The sequence below is a fragment of the Aedes aegypti genome, chromosome 1, assembly GCF_002204515.2.
Source record: "Aedes aegypti strain LVP_AGWG chromosome 1, AaegL5.0 Primary Assembly, whole genome shotgun sequence".
Taxonomy (NCBI): Eukaryota; Metazoa; Arthropoda; class Insecta; order Diptera; family Culicidae; genus Aedes; species Aedes aegypti.
The window spans coordinates 193,987,276-194,008,149 of record NC_035107.1 but is presented as its reverse complement, the minus strand read 5'-3'; the positions used below and the strand labels follow the sequence as shown (position 1 = coordinate 194,008,149).

At 39.9% G+C, this 20,874-nt stretch overlaps 1 protein-coding gene and 1 long non-coding RNA gene across 3 annotated transcripts; both read left to right on the top strand.

The window, feature by feature from the left end:
• The first annotated feature begins 275 nt into the window (after positions 1–275).
• Positions 276–15,756, top strand: LOC5577399 (Werner syndrome ATP-dependent helicase). 2 transcript variants are annotated; one of them, XM_021856169.1, is made up of 4 exons: positions 276–452; positions 508–1,486; positions 11,394–12,068; positions 14,200–15,756. In XM_021856169.1, exons 2-4 carry the CDS (start codon positions 524–526, stop codon positions 15,589–15,591), a joined length of 3,030 nt encoding a protein of 1,009 aa, XP_021711861.1. In that variant the 5' UTR covers positions 276–452; positions 508–523; the 3' UTR covers positions 15,592–15,756. The 2 variants fall into 2 exon arrangements, with proteins under 2 accessions (XP_021711861.1, XP_021711855.1); XM_021856163.1 differs by having other exon boundaries at positions 277–448.
• Positions 15,757–18,464: 2,708 nt separating this feature from the next.
• Positions 18,465–19,658, top strand: LOC110680333. Its single transcript, XR_002502840.1, has 3 exons — positions 18,465–18,661; positions 18,720–19,215; positions 19,276–19,658. It is a non-coding gene; the product is annotated as an uncharacterized LOC110680333 (long non-coding RNA).
• Positions 19,659–20,874: the final 1,216 nt, after the last annotated feature.

Here is a 20,874-nt window from a genome sequence, read left to right as displayed (position 1 = left end):
TTTTTTATGTCCATCAGCATAATTCTAGTTTACGCCCTATTTCGAGCACACTCCACGATTTCATTGAGTTTGACAGTACCACGGACCAAAATTTTTCGGTACACTGACGTTGTACTGCAGCTGTCATGATGCTCCCGGGTTGTTTATAGTCGAAACTCATAAATGGGTAAACGAATTACTAATTTATGGGTAATCTGATCTTAGCGTGTGGGGCCTGGCTCTCCCCCAAAAAGCAGTAATGAAAAGGCTTTTTTAAGGATTTAAGAAAAGAATCAGTCTGGCATCACTGTAATTTCCAGTCAAAACAAAAGTGAAGCGCGATTTTTGTTTCGATTTTCAGTTCGACTGTTTGGTGAAAAATTGTGAAACTCGTAAAATTTTGTTAGTTTTAAATGTAAAAACCTGTACCGAAAAAATATTTTTTGTTAGAGGCTGCTATAGTTCCAATGTGGGTAAATTGTAAGGATTGTTGCAAAATTATGTAGTTATTTAACAAACACTTTCCAGCCACGAACGGTCCAGAATGGAGGAAGTGCATCAACCACAACCGGCTCATTTGGCAGCACTCGAGTCGCACTTTGGCCATTCCAACTTCCGGCCCATGCAGTGGACCATCATCCGCTCAATCATCGAGGACCGTCGTGACAATTGCGTAATCATGGCCACCGGGTACGGGAAGTCCCTGACGTATCAATATCCTTCGGTGTTCCTCCAGAGGCTGACGCTGGTCATTTCGCCGTTGATAAGTCTGATGGAGGACCAGGTGCTGTCGTTGAACTTGAGCAACATTCCTTCCTGTCTGCTGGGATCGGCTCAGCGGGCCAATCCAGTTCCGGATATCAAGGCGGGGAAGTTTCGCGTGGTTTACCTCACTCCGGAATACGTAACCGGGGAGAGCGGGAAGTATCTGTTGGAACAGGTGGCCAATCAGCTGGTTCTGATAGCCATCGACGAAGCTCACTGCTTGAGTAAGTGGGGACATGATTTCCGACCGGCTTATAGGAATCTTGGAGTGATTCGAAAGTGGTGTCCCCGAGTGCCGATACTGGCGGTAACGGCGACGGCAACGCCAAACGTCCGAGACGACATTGTGACCAGTTTGGGGCTCCGGAATCCTCAGGTTTTGTGTACCGGATTCGACCGACCGAATTTGCAGTTTCACGTCAAGATGAAGAGTTCGCTCGGAATTTGGGAGGACGTTAAAGGGCTCCTCAGCCGGAACGTCGAGGGGAGCATCATAATCTACTGTCTGACCCGGAAGCAGACGGAAGAGATTGTGGAGCTGCTCCGGAGCAAAAAGATCGACTGCGAACCGTACCATGCCGGGCTCGGCTTGAAGCAGCGAAGGGAAGTGCACGAGAGTTTCGTGCGGGATCGGGTGCAAATCATCGTCGCGACGATCGCCTTCGGAATGGGAATCGATAAGCCGGATGTTCGCCTAGTGGTGCACTACGGCGCTTCGAAGGATTTGGAGAGCTACTACCAGGTAAGGGCCCTACTTGAAAGTATGTGTAATGTCCACACTATCAGGGGTCACCTAGTCGCTCTATTCCATATGTAATTCAAAAGCAAATGACCCATACAAGTGTAACCACTATAGGGGGAAGTCCTCTATGCCCGGATTTCGATTTCTGACATTTTATATTAGTTTACTGACTTTTTCGGTAGTTCCAAAACCCAGTTATTTTTACCGAACAGATTGAGTGTGTATAATGGAAACTGCCAATCCTGTTGACGACATCTTCATTCTGGGTGATTTCAATCTAGCTGGCATTTCGTGGAAACGCTTGCACAAATCAACCATATCGTCAACGAAAACAATCAAAGTTTTAATCTTTGCTTCGTTTGCTTGGAAGATAAAGCTCCAATAATTGAGGCGGCACCTTGCGAGCTGGTGAAAGTAGTCCCTCATTATCCTCCGTTGATCATTACCGTTGTTAATAACCATGTTCACGATTTTAACAACCGCGCCGCTACCGTGTCGTACGATTACGCAAAAGCTGATCATCGTAGCATCGCAGATGTGTTAGCCACCATCCACTGGGAGAGCATTCTTGATCACAACGACATCGAAGTAGCTGCGCAAACTTTTGCACATGTAGGTATTGTCATACATCATTGATAGGCACGTTCCGAAAAGAGCACACCACAATGCCTCCCGACCTCCTTGGCAAACCAGTAAACTGCGGAACTTGAAGTCGGTCAAGCGAGCGGCTCTAAGGAAGTTCACTAAGTACCGAACACTTTCATCGCGTTGTTACTATCTAAGGTCCAACTACGAATATCAGCGAGTCAGTTGTCACTGTTTCCAGCAGTATCAGCGAAGCATTGAGCAGAAACTTAAACGCCATCCAAAGTCTTTCTGGAAATACGTGAAAGAGCAGCGTAAGGAGTCTGGTCTTCATCCTCGATGGAAAGGAATGGTAGAACCGTGCCTCCAGGAGATATGCCAGTTATTTTCTTCCAAATTTGCCAGCGTATTCAGCGACGTTCAAATAAGTAATGAACAAGTCATCCTAGCAGCCAACAATGCTCCTCTAAACGGACAAACGCTGGACAGTTTCGATGTTGATGATAATGCCATTTCCAGGGCCGCATTGCAACTCAAGTCGTCGTATAACCCTGGACTAGATGGAATTCTGTCAGTAGTCCTCAAGAAGCATATCGACAGTCTGCTTACTCCGCTGCACAGTTTATTTCGTCTATCACTTTCCACCGGAATCTTTCCGTCATGCTGGAAAGTAGCAAACATGTTTCCAGTGCATAAGAAAGGGAGAAAACGTGACGTAGATAATTATCGTGGCATCACATCTCTGAGCTCAGTTTCGAAGCTTCTCGAACTCGTTGTTATTGAACCATTGCTATCACACAGTAAACATCAGCTTGACAACGATCAACACGGCTTCACCACCGGTCGCTCGACCACTACTAATCTACTATGCTTCACATCGTACATGACTGATAGTATGGTCTATAGAGTTCAAACTGATGCAATCTATTCTTGATCAAACGTCAACATCCCACCGCAAAATCGCTAGTGTTTGGAGGTGATTTTAACCTCCAAATTGCCAAATAACCTCCAAATCATCACCTCCAAGTTAGTTCTAATAACCTCCGTTATATGAAATATGGTGGCGCGTCGATCGTCGCAAGTTTATCGTTAAACAGTCAATACCAATCTGTCGGCTGCTGTCGACAAGTTGGACCACAACATCGCCATTGCAAAGCTCGACAGGTTCGGCATCTGCGGTAACTTAGCAAGGCTGGTAGCGAGTGGCTTTTTAGTGACTTGGTCACTTTTTTTAAGCCAGTCACTTTAAAGTCTCTTTTTTGAAGCCATTTCAACTAAAGTCACTTTTTTCGTCAAAAACTCACTTTTTTCAACTATTTTGAGCTAAATTTTTGGGACTAAATTGAACCGGCCTTTTTGATTTAGGCTCAATTTTAAGTTAGGTCATCACCAGAACAACTTCATGTCAGTATCAACATATTGGTTCATGATTTTCTTGTAAAAATAGCTTTAATAAAAGTTAATCTTTCATAAGGTTCCACGTAATTTTTAATAGGTTCATTGATATAAAACTAAAGGTTTAAACGTTTAGTAATCTTTATGAATACTCTTGCATTCTTTGATTTTTTTATACCTTGTGGAAGATAATAAGATGTTTATCTTCTATTGTCGAACACTACGGTTCAGTATATGCATCCTAATTATTCTCTTTGTCTTCCAAATTCGTTTTATTAACCAAGCCATCCTAGTATTAAGCACATTAGCTCTTAAGAATTTGAAAAAATATAATACAGGTATTTAACACTAAAACGCAAACCAAGAAATAATTATGTAATGCTCTATTTGAGAGTGAAAACTTATCATACTTCTTAGGGCAGACTTTATTTGCAAACCAAACCTTTAAAAATTGCCGGATTGATCTTGGCTAGAGTCAGCCAACGTACCGCGTTATTTCCATGAAAAGACATGAAAAGACCTAGTGTTTTTCGACGTTTTATGACCATACGAATCATATCAAAACATTGTTTAACACGAGGCATAAGAATGTTAATACAGAAATGCTTCAAAGAATTTATCGTTTCCATTGAATCGATCATGAAATCATGTATGCTTTCTTCAAAGAAATGTGGGTGTCGGATCCTCGTATTTATTGTTTTTTTTATTCACTTCGGCAGAAGGTTTCTTGAAAGTCACAAGGTTTATATTTGACAATAATATGGGCGGTATTAGTATTTTTTATTGCATAGTTTATTACAATTGGACTGACTATAACCCCCAATGTCAGGTGAATCATGAAAGTGTCCAAGTAATTTTGATTGAAATATTAGTAGCTTATTGATAATAACTTTAACATCATAACTCAGAAGAATAGCCCATTAAGCCTATCGGCTTTATGCTAAATGTCCTTTCGGCCAAACTCATCTCTCATTAAACTTACTGATGGAAAACTTCAATGTACCTCAGGCCTATGACAACCATTTGTTTTCTCTAAGTATGCGTTCGAAGGACGCTTCTATGGTACATTGGTTTTAAGCAGTATTTCAGTCATATACGATCTTCTATCATCATTATTAATTTGAAACATTGATTAATGCCTAAGTATTACATTTTCCGTAATCTTGATCTAATTACATAAAATATTGACCTTATTAGGTAGAAGCTTTAAAGTAGAATCTAATAAATTTAAATAAAAAGTATTCTTCTGTGAATATTACATATGACGGAACTTGATCTATACACCTATAATTTTCTAGGCTGAATCTACAATTCTTATCGACTTGAAGTCATGGAAAAGTTTTACACATTTTACAAAGAATTCAATTTTAGCGGTTTTTAAGATGTCATTTTTTGGGAGTTTAGATAGAAATGTGAAATGACAAAAAAAATATTTCACGAATATTCCAAATTCTTATTAAAATTTACAAAATAAAATACTTGGGTGATAAAAAAAAACACAAAATTTTGTAAAAGCTTATAAAAAAGGATTATCTAAATAAATGTTAATTTTTCCGTTTAAAAAAAACGTAAAGGCAATATCTTGAAATTTTGGAATTACAATGAAAATTTCCAAATGTGATACTCAACTACACGCAGCGAACTGGACTATCGAATTTCATACTTTTTGCCTTATGAAAGGTGGAACGATTATTGCAATACGAACGCTTTATGTATCGTTTTAGCATCACTCCACATCAAGGCGTCGATAGGCGCGTGGTGTAACTCGGGCTTATCTATCGCAAGGTCCCTGGTTCGATTCCAGGTTGCCGCGAAAACTATTTTTGTTTTCAAATTTCGGTTTAATAAGGCAAATTTATGAATTTCAACCCGATTCCTTGTGGCGAATTTTCATAAGGGGTTCCTATGTTTATCGATAGTCCATTTGCCTGAGTGTAGACCTACTACCTGCAGTAGATCATATTGAATATTCCCTATCATGTTGGATATTGATCGTAAAACAGTAATAGAATTGAAAAAAAAAACTTATTAAGGTTTGATTATCAATCCACTTTTAGTCACTTTTTTGAGAATCGAAAGTCACTTTTTAGTCACTTACTTCTTAAATCTGATTACTAAAATAACTTTTTTCGGTACCACTTTTTGCTACCAGCCCTGTAACTTCCTGCGCTGGTTCAGATCGTATCTCACCGATCGTCAGTTAAAAGTCGTAATAGGGGACTGCAGCTCCGACAGCTTTCATGCTACTTCCGGCATACCACAAGGAAGTCACCTGGGTTATCTTACGCGGATGATCTGAAATTGTTCTTACGAATACGCTCAACTGCTGATTGTTTGTACCTGCAACAACAACTTGACTTGTTTGCCAGCTGGTGCTCTCTAAATGGTATGGTGGTGAATCCAACAAAGTGCTCCATCATAACGTTTTCCAGGAAAAAGCGATCAATAGCGTTCCCTTATAGTTTGCTCGGGACGAGTCTCGAACTTGTGGATCACATCAAGGACCTAGGTGTTTTCCTTGATTCACAGTTATCATTCAAACAACATATTTCGTACACGGTCAGTAAAGCTTCGACAGCTCTCGGTTTCATCTTCAGTATCGCCAAGAATTTCTCAGATGTTTACAGCCTGAAATCGCTTTATTGCTCTCTTGTGCGCTCCACCCTGGAATATGGCGCTTCGGTTTGGAGCCCCGCTTACAACGATGGAGCGTGTAGCGGTATTTGGTATTAATTAATTATGGTTAGTAAAATTGAAGTCAAACGAACAGCAATATAAATTCATTTACGTTTCAAACGAACATTGCACTGAACTTGTATGCAATGGTGAACCCGAATCACTCGCAAATAAACTCTTCATCGAGCTTCACTCGTACAAGTTATTGTTCACTCACTTGGCGCGAACATAACTCATCTCACGAAACATGCGCCAGGGGCCGGTGGGATTGAGTATGCTCTCCCGTCGGGACCACTTGTCGTTAGATTTAAATAATAAGACGTTGAGGAAAAGAATGGACCCGATCTAGCTAAATGCGAAATGTTTGAGAGGGAAAAAGACAATATTCACTGATCGACTCAAGGGATAATCGGGAACCGACTTTTGATAAGATCGTTCCACGATTTCCGGTACGAATGCCGAAAACATAAACTGCGACCTTTCTGAGGCATCTCAAGTTCTGTCTCGTCCACTTTGATCTGACCCGTGGTTGATGCAGGAGTGTAAAGTTTCTTTTAAGTAGTCTCGCGGTGTGTTTTGTGAAGGTAATTTAAAACGTGGAAAGTGTCCGAATGTTCAGTGTGATAATTGCTACCTCCCGATAGGTAGTGTTAGAGCAATAAAATTTGCTAGCTTGTGCGGTGCTGTGCGTGATTGAAAATAAAAAAGGTAATATTTCTTAAACGCTTTCCGAACAAAAGCTTACCCCGCCGAATAGCCGTTCGACGGCTTTTTATTCAACAGTTTAGTTTCCCGCACCATCCCACCTCCCGCTCGGCACACCGCGGCCAATTTCGTCCACCAGTTTCCACACTTCTGACCCCACGTGCCACTGCCGGCCGGAGTTAGAAGGGAGTTGCGCCGTCACCATCGCACTCCGGAAGAGCGATCCCCCCCCCCCCCACCCCCCCAGCTAGGGAAATTCATCGTGTCGACGATGATATCGGCACAGAGTGTCATCACCCTATTAATTTCGGACGCCTTTTTTCATCCGCGTGGGTAGGCGACGCGAAGAAGGAGGAAGCAGCCGGTAAAGCAGAAGCCGACTGTAAGTAGAAAGGCTATTTTTATACATTTGCTCGAGAGTTGGTGAAGCTTTTGGAAGCTTTGGGAAGCGTTTGAAAGCTCCGGAGCGTTTGCTTAAAGTTTAAAGGGTAGATAGCTAGAAACAGGGCCGTACATTTTCATTTCATTGAAAGCATTTTCAGTCCCCAACTGACTGACTCAAGCTTGCCTTTCAGTTGAAACTCTACTGTTTCGTTTCAATCCGACGAACTTTTCCTTTCATCGTAGCAAGCGTAGTCTCTCATCTCTTTCGTGCTGCTTATGCGTCGCGCGTCATAAATCGGAGCCTCACCGCAGCGAGCTGGTCTTTCAATCGGTAGTCTCTAACTTTAGGAGCTGATTAATTCAAATGAACGACGTGGTGGCCCGTATAGTATCTCTATCTTAATTAATTACTCAACAAGTTACATAATTACACTGTAAAAAATAGGTAAAATGCAATTTGAAACATTTTGATAGATTTCAATGAAATAAAATGAAACGAAATTCTTACTCTTTCATTTCACCTTTCTTGTTCGTTGCTTTCAATTCGGATAACGAAACGAATGAGTGTGGAACGAAAAACGAAGCGACGTAGTTGTTCGTCACCATCGAGACGACACAACCAAGCCTTCGTGTTTCACAAAATGCTTTCGAAAATGCACAGCCCTGGCTAGAAATCCGCACAGTTAGGAGAAAGTAGAAGGGAGAGGAAGAGGAAAGAGAACGTTATGTGAAAGTGGGTACCCGAGTAGAAGTGAATGTTAGTAAAGTAGAAATGAATAAATGTTATTAGTATTTTGCGTTTCACTAGATGTTGTAGATATTGCTGAGTTGTAGTCCGTAGTCCCTGTAATTGAATGCACTGGTCTTAGGATATTTCCCACGTTTCGTTGTTGTAGTTTAGTTGTTTGTTGTACTCCAAGTCGGACTGCTTGGGAATCTCAGTCCTCCATTTTTGTCCTGAAGCGAGAAAGAGAATTGTGTTCGGGACGAACTTGGGCGGTCACGTCGACCACGTGCATTCGTTATCGGTAGGAAGTCGAGTTGTCGGTTATGTTTTGAGCCGGTCAGAGGGTAGCGTTTTGAGTACCTTGATTACGTGGAGCATTTGCTAGATCGTTCGGTTGTTGATTAGAAAACTGAACTCGCCCTGAGATTTGAGTTTGCCGGGCAATTAAATTGACAAGTGGTCCTCTTAGGAGGTGGCGCATAAGCTACTCGTTCTCTCCCAACCCGAACGACCTAGCAGATTGGTTCGCTCGCCTTCTCGACCTCCGGCTACAAGCGGAAAGGATCGAATCTGTCCAACGAAGATTTCTTCGATTCGCACTTCGCAAGTTACCGTGGAGAGATCCGTTTCGCCTGCCGAGCTACGAAAGTCGTTGTCAGCTAAAAGACTTGCACTCAAAATAATCCAAACGTCATTGTTACGTGAAAACATTCGTGGTTTTTTTCCATCGCACTTTTCACGTAGCTCTAACGTTAATCATAGGTAGCCCAGAATGAACGCATGAACTTTTGAACTTCGTCCATTCCACCGGCGCTACAAGTAAGAGCTACGTGGATTTTCCGGTAGCCTTTACGAAGCGTTTCAATAGGACCTAGATGGTTTTGCATTAAATTTAATTTTAATAAAGACCAATCTTATTTCTAATAGGCTTTGGAAGAAAACTAATTCCCAATTGGAAAATGTAAACAAATCTAAAAGATTGTGATATGTTTATATTCAATCTGAGCATTGTAAATCTTGTTTCCCAAATGTTGTGAGTAAGTTCTGTTTTGTTGCAGCCTTTGCGTGCTATAATTGATAGAGGTTATAAATCAGGTGTAAAATATGAAGTAATGCAGGGATTCTTCGTTATTAAAAGCATATTTACCTTAAAATCAATCTAACACAGGGTTTAAAGTTCAGCAGCTTCTGAAGTTCTGCAAAAATCAAGCGGGCGCCATCTTAGGATTTGCGCTCAACACCGAATGTACGTACAATATGCAGATGTCAAAATGAACTTAGGCACCTACGTGAATTTCACGTAAGTGCGATAGGTAACCTCAGTAACAATTACCGATTCACTATTTGATGGTTATGAATGGCTTAGTGATCTTTATCTTAGTCAGGTGAAGTGAAGGCAAAATGAATTTGGAATGATCTACGTGATTTTTCACGTAGCAATGACGTTTGGATTTTTTTGAGTGTGGACCTTCTTCGCTGTAGAAGGGATGTCATAAGAGCTTTGACTATTGCGGATGTGTTGCAGGGACGTATCGACTGTGGAACCATTATGGAACAAATTAATTTGAACGTCTGCTCACGCTCGCTTCGCAACAACATCATGCTAAGACTGCCTCTATTTCGTACAAATTATGGACTTCACGGTGCTCTTAGTGGACTACAGCGAGTTTTCAACAGAGTATCTACATTGTTTGATTTCAACATTACCCGAGAGACGCTCTGTCGAAGATTTTCATTGTTTTTCGCTGAATGAGATAATTAGTCTAAGTGTTTAGTTTAAGTTTTCTTGTCTGACTATTTAATATTTGTTTTTAAATTCATTCTTATTGTTTTTGACGTCACTGTACTCTGTTGTTAATGGTTGCATATACATATATTTTAAGACATCATTGGGGCTACTACTTGCCTGTTGATGTAGTATAAACAAACAAATAAATGTAGGGTACAAAAAAAACAGCAACAAAAATAAAGCATAAACAACAAAACTTTCTTTTAAGGCAAATGAGCGCACAAGATATGATGTACAGCATCTCTCCATAACTCTATAATGACGGGACCATCAATTTGGGAGATATAGTGTTACAGAATAAATACTAAACCAGTGCAAATATGCGATTCAAGGGACCATGGAGGTAGCCATGAACACCAAATTTTACTATGGATCTCTTACTAGATATTGAGATACGAAGGTCGAGTCAGGGAGAGTTGAATGTACCTAAGAACACACTTCAACCTTCGAGCTGACAAAGAAATTGTGAAGAACTATAAACGCGTTGAATTCCCGAAGACATTTTCATCTAAATCCGAGCAACCGCTAATGCAACATAGACGGCGACATATGGCGAATCGATCTATGGCGCTGATCAAGAAGGAGTTTATGGAACTGACCTATGATCTCGCAAATCTGCCTCATACGCTGTACATCATGCAAAGATTGAACCCATAAAGCATGTGCTGACATATGAAGCACCCCTTGGCCTTTCTGTGGGTTTGGTGTAAACTTTAATGGTGAAAATCATAGTGTCCGAGCATAGAGGACACATACATAATGTAATCCACCATAAAAATGAGCTGTAAAGGTTTATTTTTGTTTTCATGTAAGTTATTACTTAAAATAATGTGATTTTTTTATACTGTACAACAAAAATAACGAATGTAGATTTTGAAATATTACGAAAAAACAAAAAGTGTCCGGGCATAGAGGACTTCCCCCTACTAGTATATGGATAAATTCTTTGAAGCACAAATCTCCCAAATGGCGGGGAACGTGTCTCTGGAGCCTGATAAAGGCATTTCTGGATGATATCCTACAAAAATCTGATGCGAAAAAGTTGTAGGGATTTCTAAGAAATCCGTGGATCCATCTCGGTTATTGAATTGAACTCTTAAAAAAGGATACCGAAAGCAAGTTTTAAAGGGAATCAGACAAAACCCGTTAAAATAATCAATGGATGAAATCCTGAAGAACATAAGGCTGTCTTGAGAAATTTATGAACAAATAATGGTAGATGGAATGATTTCTGGGATGATCCTTAGAAAAAAAAAATCCGGATTAGGAAATAAATCTGATGTCTTAAAAGAAATTATTGGATGAATCCGGTAAAAAATCACTACAGGAAGTCCTGAAGTAATATCTAAAGGAGATTTCGGACAAATACCAGAATTAATTTCTTCTGAAATTTCTGGAGAAAACCAGGAAAAAAATACACAAAGTAATACAATCATGCTCGTCGTAATGTGACTAGGAAACTGTTAAAAACATTATTGCTATCAAAAATAATGTTACACAACATCGGGCCCTTCTAGAGTGTTGATTCAGTGGCTTAAAATTAAGTGAATAGCATAATTCTTTATTTTTCACAGTAATTGATCAACTTAACCCCGATTCTATTTTTTCATGTTTGATTTTTTTTACAACTTCTACCTCATTACCAGGAAGCAGGTCGAGCGGGCCGAGATGGACAACCGTCGAAGTGCGTCATGTTCTGGAGTCGAGCGGATTTCAAGACTCATGAAATTCTTCGAGAGCACAACCAGGGCGGAGTTCAGAAAAATCTCGAAGCGCTATCGAAGAAAATGTACGAGTACCTTGATACGCGGGATTGCCGACGAATGTTCATCCTAAAGTACTTCGAAGGAGACGTTGTAAAGGTAGATCCTCGTAAAAACTGTTGCGACAACTGTGATCGAATTGTGGGTGGAGTTAAGGATAGTGATCGCTATGAAGGAATCGATCAGGATGGAAATTATGATTTTAGTAAAGACGCGGAACACCTTCTGAAAGCGGTCGAAGCTTTTGGAGGTGGAACAGGCCTGGCACTTCCGATTGCGTTGCTGCGAGGTTCGAAAAGCAAAAAGCTTCACAGTTCTTATTTGAAGAATCCTCTACACGGAATCGGAAAGACAAAGGACGACGAATGGTGGAAGGCACTGGCAGTGCTGCTGGAGAGAGAAGGATTCCTGGCCAAGACTAAAGTACCAAACACCTTCAATAAGTTTGCAGTCATCTACAAAATAGGCTCCACGCCCTTGGCGAAGAAATGGCTAGCGACACCGAACCGGAAGTTGCTGATGAAACCAACTACGGAGATGTTCAAGTCGATACGGCTGGTGAGTAATATGCAACTAGGTTTTTATGTGTTGTTAAGGATTATTTGGGCATTTTATGCCAATTAGCATCACTTTCAGGGATCTCGCCAGAAATTCTCTTATGCCTAGAGACTTCTACGCCTTTTCCCCCAGATATTCATCCAATGATTTTTCTAGGGATTCTTAGAGGAATTTCTTCAGCATTTGCCCCAGGAACTCCTTGAGCACTTCAACGCTACTAAATCCAATAATTTCCACAGTAATTCTTCTTTTTTTTACAAGGAATATTCCAGGACTTCCTCCAGAGATTTTTGGGAATTTTCTAAAACAATCTTTTTTTTCTGTTCGGAACATAAACCACTGCGACCAAGATTTGATCTATTGTAGTATATCCCGCGTCCTTTGTTTAGTGCATGTCGTGTTAGCTTATCACTATTGAGAAGTGATAAAGTATTCGGTTTTCTTACAGTTGTAATTCCTAAATTGATTGCAGGAAAGCATTCTAATTGAAAGGTTCCGCTATTTATATCCTTTGAAGAATGTGGTGTTTACACTCTCCACAGGTGCGCCCCTTTATCAGTCAAAATCGGATCCCTTGATGAAGCCAAGAAATTACACCGATATTGTCCATGCATCAGAATCCTAGTCCTTACTTCTTCAAAAGAGATCTAAAGAAATAAAAGATTAGAAAACAAATTGTTGTATTCGACTCATTTTTTTCCTTGTCTCAAGATTCTCAAGATCATTCTCGGCAGCCGGGAAAACCGAGACTTGTCACTTTCAACAAGGTTTACAATTGTAATAAGGACCAAAAAATGTTCCTTTGATTACTATAATATCCTGTTCTCTTCGTTTGAAGCAGTCAGGATTAGGGTTCACTGGTAGATCTTTACCCCATAACGCACCACGAAAAGGTGATCTATCAGCGTTATGGGAGATAAAACAATCTTTAGAATAATTCCTGTTTGAATCTTTGGAGTAATTCCTGAAATTATCCTTAAGGTACCGAGGGGCAAGTAGGTAAATGTATAAGTACACAAGGTTCGCAATTATCATAGAATAACAGAACGTGCTTATAACTCAAGAAACACTATACTAAAAGCGTTAAAAGCTATTATCATGGCCAAATCATGGAACTTCTTTCAAAAATAAGGTTGCCAAATATTACGATATTAATATGTTTACTTCGGACAGCCGATTAAAAGGAAGACGTTGATTGGAAAGTTCCAATATAAGAAAACGCACGGAAATCTCGTGGAATGTCTATGTAGAGCTAGTTCAAAACATAAAATGGGGTAAAGGTGTATACACATAAAAAAGTTTCTAAATACTTTATTGAAGGATTCCATTTGATTTCTTTTGAAGAGTTATCCGACGTCATATCCGACTTTCTTAAAAACAAATAACGAGCGGTGGAAAATCTACAGAGCAGAAATGCAATTGCTGTCCCATGATGTAAAAACTAACATTGGGAATGTTGCAGTTATAATGTTGTCGAATCATTTCAACAAACATAATTGAACAGAAGAAAATTCAAGTAACAAGAATAAAATTTCCTTCGTATACATGTTACTTATGTTATTGTTCATTGAAACGCCTTAACAAATGTTAAAGGTAATAGAAATCGTGAATGTAACTGTTAGTTTTTTGATTTATTGTTCAAAACGATAAACTTTTCGCTTGCCCCACCTGTGGGGCTACTTTTTTCTTCAATTTTACATAAAAATCAATTTCAGTATACTGCTTATATTTGGTGGGAGTCAAGCTAAACAATATACACGACCTCATATGTTTTAATTTAAGGTCTCTAGAATTTGAAGAATCCCAACTATGCAAAATCCATTACCCATTTGCTCCACGGTACCTTATATAAATTTAATTTTAAATTATTGAAGGTATCTTGAACTAGATTCTTGGAGAACGTGATATTTTACACTGGATGAAATCCTGAATTCGTGTCCTTCATGCTACAACTAAGTAAAAAAAATCGTAAATCAAAATTTAGAGATCAAAATCAAACTCGAAAATAAAAATGGAAAATTCATAGTTTTGAATGTGGGCACTGCTATACATACTATAATAAAAGATCAAGATAACTTTTGCAAACTAATATTACAATCTAGTTTTATGTTTTCGCTTTATCTTATTTCAGGTTCGCACTCAACCACTGTTTGACACTGGCTCGGATTTCCAAACGCAGAGTAAAACAACATTCCCACCTCAGCTTCAAGCACCGGGCAGCTCTCGTCTTTTGGAACCCATTGCCCAGAAGCAGGACATTGTGCAGGAACTCGTGAAAACTCTTTTGAAAAAGCGTTCGGAACTGGCAACGGCTTACGAGTGCATGCCGTACATGATCGCATCCAATCAGGCCCTGCACCAGATGGCGACCATCAGGCCGTTGAATCTCGATGAGATGAAACGTGCCAAACTGGATGGTTTCTCCGACATAAAGATCCAGAAGTTTGGCAAGGAGTTCCTCGTCTGCATTCAGCAAAAGTTAAAATATATTCCCGAAACGAGTCAACCGAATACACCTACTCAAGTACTTCAACAGCACTCCCTTACCAAAACTAAATTCTCCTCGACTCATCAGACTACTTGGAATCTATGGTTGGAAGGACGTTCAATATCTGATATCGCAAAGTTTCGCAATTTAGCAGAAGGGACCGTTACCAATCACTTGGCCGAAGCGATCAAACATGGATTTCCCTTTGGTCCGAAAGACTTGTCGCGGATGGGCATAGATCAACGCTTATACGATCACATCAAGTCCAATCTACCGCCGACTTTGGAAGGCTGCAAACTGACTGACGTCAAGAATCGCTGTCTACCGCATGTGACCTTCGATCAGATAAAGATTGTACTGAGTCACGTTCAGGTACGATCGCATCTCGAAGCGTTGAACGTCCCCGCAAACGACGACAATGTCCATGAGGAGCCCCAGAAACCACCTGAGGAAGAGGTGGACCCTACAGCACAACAGGAGAATGATCTTTGGGGCGATGAGGACGACGACTTCATAGCGGCAGAAAGCAGCTTTGCAGAAATTGATCGAATCTGCGAGGAATCCAGTACTAATAAGAACGAAGACGTCAAACAGCTTGATGCCACAATAACATCGATCAACGACGAAGACGACGATGAAGGTTTCGATATGGGTGAAATCGACGCGTTGGAACAAGCCGTGATCAATATGAGCGATCGTTCTGGTACAGAAGCTCCAGAACCGTGTTCTGAACCAGAACAACCAAAGAAGCCCACCCTGAAGGCCAAGTCAAGGAGAATTCTCTACGAAGACGACGATGATGAGGAGGAGGTCGACGCACCATCTAACAACTCAACGAACGCTCAACCAAAGTGTCCGAGTCCTGCCAAACAAGCGAAGGAGGACCCAGAGCCGGTTAAGAACATTTTTCGATTTAAGACTGCGAGCAGTGCTTCGACCACTTCCACCGTAGGCAGTAACAAACGGATAATATACGAAGACAGTGATGAAGATGATGGGGATGGTGAAGTGACTCTTCCGAGAAGAAGAATTTAGGAATACTCACGCCGAATTTATCTAAGTGTGTAGTAGTGTTATGTTGTTTCTATCATACTTAATAATTATAATATACGTTTTTAGTTAGGACAGATTGATATTTTTGTGCCGAAATTAGCTTATGTTATCTACTAGAAACCTAGATATTCTTGTTCATATTCTGTTTTTACTTGATGGCCAAATTTATGGTGTAACTCTAAAGAGTTCAATTAGGCTCGAAATATAATTTATAATACTATAAAACATTTCTGTGGCAATATTCGTCAATTTTTCAATACCTCAAATTGTATCATTGATTTTTGTTCTGGCATGGATGTCTGTTCTCTGTAAGACAGGCTGACAGGGATTTTGTAACAGATCTTTTTTTAGAGACTTGGTCTCTATTTTAATGCAAGTCTTTTAAGTATTTTTATTAGAAGCTTAGCTTGCACTGACTACACATATCAATGGTTGCTATTCCGTGATTGACCAAAGTCATTGAAGATGCACAAACAACAAGAAGTTCGCCTGGGATTGGAGACCGTGTTTACCTCTGCATCTCCACAAAGGCTACTGGGAGGGATGTTTATTAATGGGGAGGATCGTCTGGTCACAGGATTCACTTTGATAAGCGATTAGACCATGAAAACAATTATTTGTGAGATATAAACATGCTTATGAGGGGCCCACATAGCCGTAGCGGTAAACGCGCAGCTATTCAGCATGACCATGCTGAGGGTCGTGGGTTCGAATCCCGCTGGTCGAGGATCTTTTCGTAAAGGAAATTTTCTCGATTCTCAGGGCATAGATTATCTTCGTACCTGCCACACGATTATACACATGCACAAATGGTCAATCGGCAAAGAAAGCTCTCAGTTAATAACTGTGGAAGTGCTCATAAAGAACACTAATCTGAGAAGCAGGCTTTGTCCCAGTTGAGACGTAACACCAGATAGTAGAAGAAACATGCTTATGAATATAATATTTTAATTGAAAAATAAGTCCAAATTATTGGGATATGCCGTAGATCGGATTATTAATTAAGAACAACTGTTCTGTTCAAAGGTTGGGAACGATCTAACTCATACATTTATTTAACGTCAAATTACAACTATTTCATGGCTTGCTGGTTCATCAAGCGCCTACTCTTCAACACTCCTCCTCGATTGGTGAACTCTTACTGCGTACGGAATCTTGCCAGCTTCTGTGGTGCCAGCGGCTTGGTCAGCATATCCGCTACCATTTGATCGGTGGGGCAGTAGCGGACGTCGATGAGATTGTCTTCGTGCAGCTTGCGGACAAAGTGGTATTTTGTGTCCACATGCTTCGAACGGTTGTTGACCTTCGTTGACTCCAACTGTTTGATACAGGACTGGTTATCTTCGTGTACCAGCACCGGGGTTAGGACATCAACGGAGAAATCTTGGAGCATCCGGACGATCCACGTGAGCTCCTGACAGCACTCGGCGAGCGCCACGAATTCGGCTTCGGTACTGCTGAGCGCCACGCACGTCTGCTTGCGCGAACCCCAGTATATTGATCCGCTGCCGAACAGGAACACGTATCCGGAGTTTGATTTGCGACTGGCTGCATCGCTTGCCCAGTCTGCGTCCACATAGACCTCCAAACCGGAATCTTCGGCCTTCAGCGTGAGCTTGTGGTCCATCGTCGACTTCAGATAGCGTAGGACACGCTTGGCCTCCGTCCAATCGGCTTGAGATGGTGCTCTTACTGAACGTCTCAGAATGGCTACGGGTGCAGCGATGTCCGGTCGAGTGTTTACCGCCACGTACAACCAGAGCCGTAGCGTGGTATCATAGCGCCCTTGGCGAACCTCCATTTTAGCGCCCCTAAATCAAAGCTCATCAAAAATTATTTTTGAAACACTTTGAGCGATTTCTACAAGATTTGTTATGAAAATCATCAAAAGTTTCATAATTAGTTAAAATATTTTCTTAAGTTCACAACGCATTACACTATTGACTAAAATCCGCCAAGAAAATATGTTTATTCTTTTATTTGTCCAATGAAATTTTTCTGAGAACTTTTGAATGTTATCTGAAAGATGCTCTAAAAAATTCCGAAGAAATTTATAGTTCATATGGTTAGATGTTTCAGGCAAAATTTTCAAATTATGGTGAAATACAATTTTTTAAAGAAATCCTCCCAAACATCCATCTGTTTTTAAGTAGAGTTTTGAAATTTTTTGCCCTGCAGAACTAGGAAGAATTTTGGAGCTTATGCCCGTAATAGAATTTGAAAAGAAAAAAAAAATCAAATATATTTCATTTTTTCAAGATATTCGTACAGAAACCGAAGAAAATTGTTTAATATTTGAAAAGAACTTTTTTTATACAATTTGCGTAGATTTAGTCAAGTTTTCCTTTAGAAGTGTTATTGCAAAACAGCAATGTGGAAATCACAAATTTTGTAACTAATCAATAGTAAATTACTTGAAATACATCAAAGAGTAGCCCTCCAATTATGTATTCAAATGATAATTGATATAACCATTGTCTTTGAAAGCTGTTTTCACAGTAAGATGCCAAATTAAAAGGAAGTATTTACAAAAATTTTAAAAGTTTAATTGAATTTCACGGTGTATGAGAAGGTTAATCGAGGATCTATTAGAAGTAAGTTAACCATATAAACTTTCGATGAAACAAAACACCAAATAAACAAGAAAAATCTCAACCACTGACAGGTCAAATCATAATAAAAAATATCGAAGAGGTTTAAAAAGTAACATTCAACCATTCTACTACAATCTTTTATGGAGCACCAAGCGAGTTTCAGCTTGTATAGAACATTCTTTAGGTTATTAAGGGTCTGTCTCAATTGGGCTATTAAAAATAATTCGTACTTAAACTTGACAGTTCGATAATTATTCCACCCCTGATTTCGATCTGTCAAAAATAAGTCTGCTGCAGAGCAGACTTAAATTTGACAGATCGATAGTTATTTTCTTTTTCGCTCGCTCGGGCGATCGGTGTTAGATGTTTACTTTCAACATAATGTTGTTTCCCCTATCCGGTAATTCATCTGCGGTCGGATATTCCTGCTGCCTTCGCAAGATTCAAGACCAGTAAAAGTAAGTTTAACGAAATATTCTGGCCAGAATAGCTTTATTTACGATCACTTTTTCTCAGTGACGGAACAGGTTGCAAGGGTGGGATGAAATCCTCACAACCAGGATTCTTTCCTGAACAGCTGGCAAGGTACTCGCAAAGCATTTCGACGTACAAAACATCTGGAAAGCAGCGACCACAGGAGACCTGATGATTTCCAGTATATCTCAAGCTGGAATCAACCAAAATAGTCTCATCAAGGTGCACAATGCAAGGACCTGCGGAAATTTGGACTATGTCGAGCTTCTAGTGTCCAAAATAGAAGTCAATAAAGTGCATGTTGGAACAAACGCCGCCGAAGATTATGATTGAAAAAGCTGAGTTGCTATTGGTGAAAAATCCCAAACCCCGTCTATGTGCCCAAAACAAGTTCATCAGTTCTCTACATGTAGCCGTGGAACGGCGGAACTGGAGTCTGGTTGAACTACTCGTTGATTATCATGCGAACTTGAATGTTTCGGATTTCGCTGACGAGACGCCACCCCCACAGAATTGGAATAAGGAACCGTAAGAATAGGTACATTAATTCCTTACGTTTGTTTCAACAATATGATAACGATTGTCGTTCAATTACCAGCAGGAAAGCAAGGCGACTATTTTCAAAGTGTTTTCCATCAATGACGAATTTCTTCGGCATCTACGTTTCTATCTAAGCTATTTAGCTTTGAAGATGAAGGCAGGGGATTTATGGTCGGAATTGTGGACGGAGTTGTTCTAATAACCAACTACTCATTGTCACGCCCCATTTACGACAAATTATGATCATTCAGTTCGATGTATCGCATTAATGACAGATCACCATGCATTCTTACTGGAATTGTCGAACGTTGAGAATATAATGCAGCATCAAAGGACTACGACGACTTTGACTATAGATCTGATGAAGCTCGTCAAAGGCCTTGCATAAAACACCTATGTAGATAAACATTTAGCTCATAATAAAAAGAATTGTGCATTATATTAAGGATCCAGTGTCCAAACTGTGTTTTTATTTTTCTCAATTTGTTTAAAAACTGCATTTTGGAGGCTTAAAAATGTCTCAATTTCTATTAGGACCAACGTTCAACGATCCGTCATCGTCATAATTGGAACTTCAACACCAGTTTTTCTGATCAAAACTAAAATTTATACGACGAAAGTGTTATCACTGTGTTTTGGTTGAAGAATGGAATACAGTGAACACATTCTCAAAAAACTGCTTTTGAAAATTCTCAAATTGATGATGGATTGTGCCCCCTTAAACAAGGTCAAAGAAATTTCCATTAAGAATAACAGTGGATTCTCCAGAAATCGAACCCAGACTCCTTCAGTATGGCTTCACTTTACAGCAGTGGACGTTTTCGCACATCTAAAAGACGCTTAGGGTGTTTTATGTATTTTGGACAGAGCGTTACGTGTGTATAATTTGGCCACCTCCATTAGATTTTGCCGAAAATGGCCAAATTTTATACGCGTAACGGTCTGTCCAAAATACTTTGATCACCCTATATCATACATAACTCGGTATTCGTCCAAATACGAGAAAACGCTTGATACGTTACCCCTGGAATATATAAGCCAGCTTAGCTTCACGATAACTGATGCAAACAACTATCGAAAATAAAGTTATTGGTTGAGAGAGATTTTATTTTTGCGGACATTCTGAAACCTAAATTTAACAATATACTTAAGAACACTGTTTCGGTTTCAAACTATTGTTCGTACCTTGGTCCGTACACTGAAATGAATTTTATTGTAGAATCTACTGAATCCATGGTAAAATTAAGAACTGCACCAACGATTTTCAACCGACTACATTAATCTGTTAACTCTACCAAAACATAGTCAACATCACTATACAAGAAAATTTCTTCTGTTGATTCAACCAGAGTTGTAGTATTTTTGACTAGAAACATTCTTGATTTGAGAAGTTTAGCATCATACTTTTGACCACACTGTGTTGTACGGTGGGTGTCACGGATTGAAATACAATGCTTTGTAGTGGATGCTACTATGGACATAGTCAAATTTACTGCACTGCTCAGTGATTTTCACCAGATTATAGTAAACTTAACAGATGTTTGTAGTCGGTTGAAAATCGTTGGTACAGTTCTTAATTCTACCATGGATTTGGTAGATTATACAACAAAATTTGTTTGCGTGTACGGTAAGAATTTGTGCAGATTTTTCCTAAAGC

Coding starts and splice junctions, on each gene's coding strand:
- LOC5577399 (XM_021856169.1), top strand. CDS start 524: ATGGAGGAAGTGCATCAACCACAACCGGCTCATTTGGCAGCACTCGAG. Junction 1,487..11,393: donor ATTTGGAGAGCTACTACCAG/GTAAGGGCCCTA, acceptor CCTCATTACCAG/GAAGCAGGTCGAGCGGGCCG. Junction 12,069..14,199: donor TGTTCAAGTCGATACGGCTG/GTGAGTAATATG, acceptor ATCTTATTTCAG/GTTCGCACTCAACCACTGTT.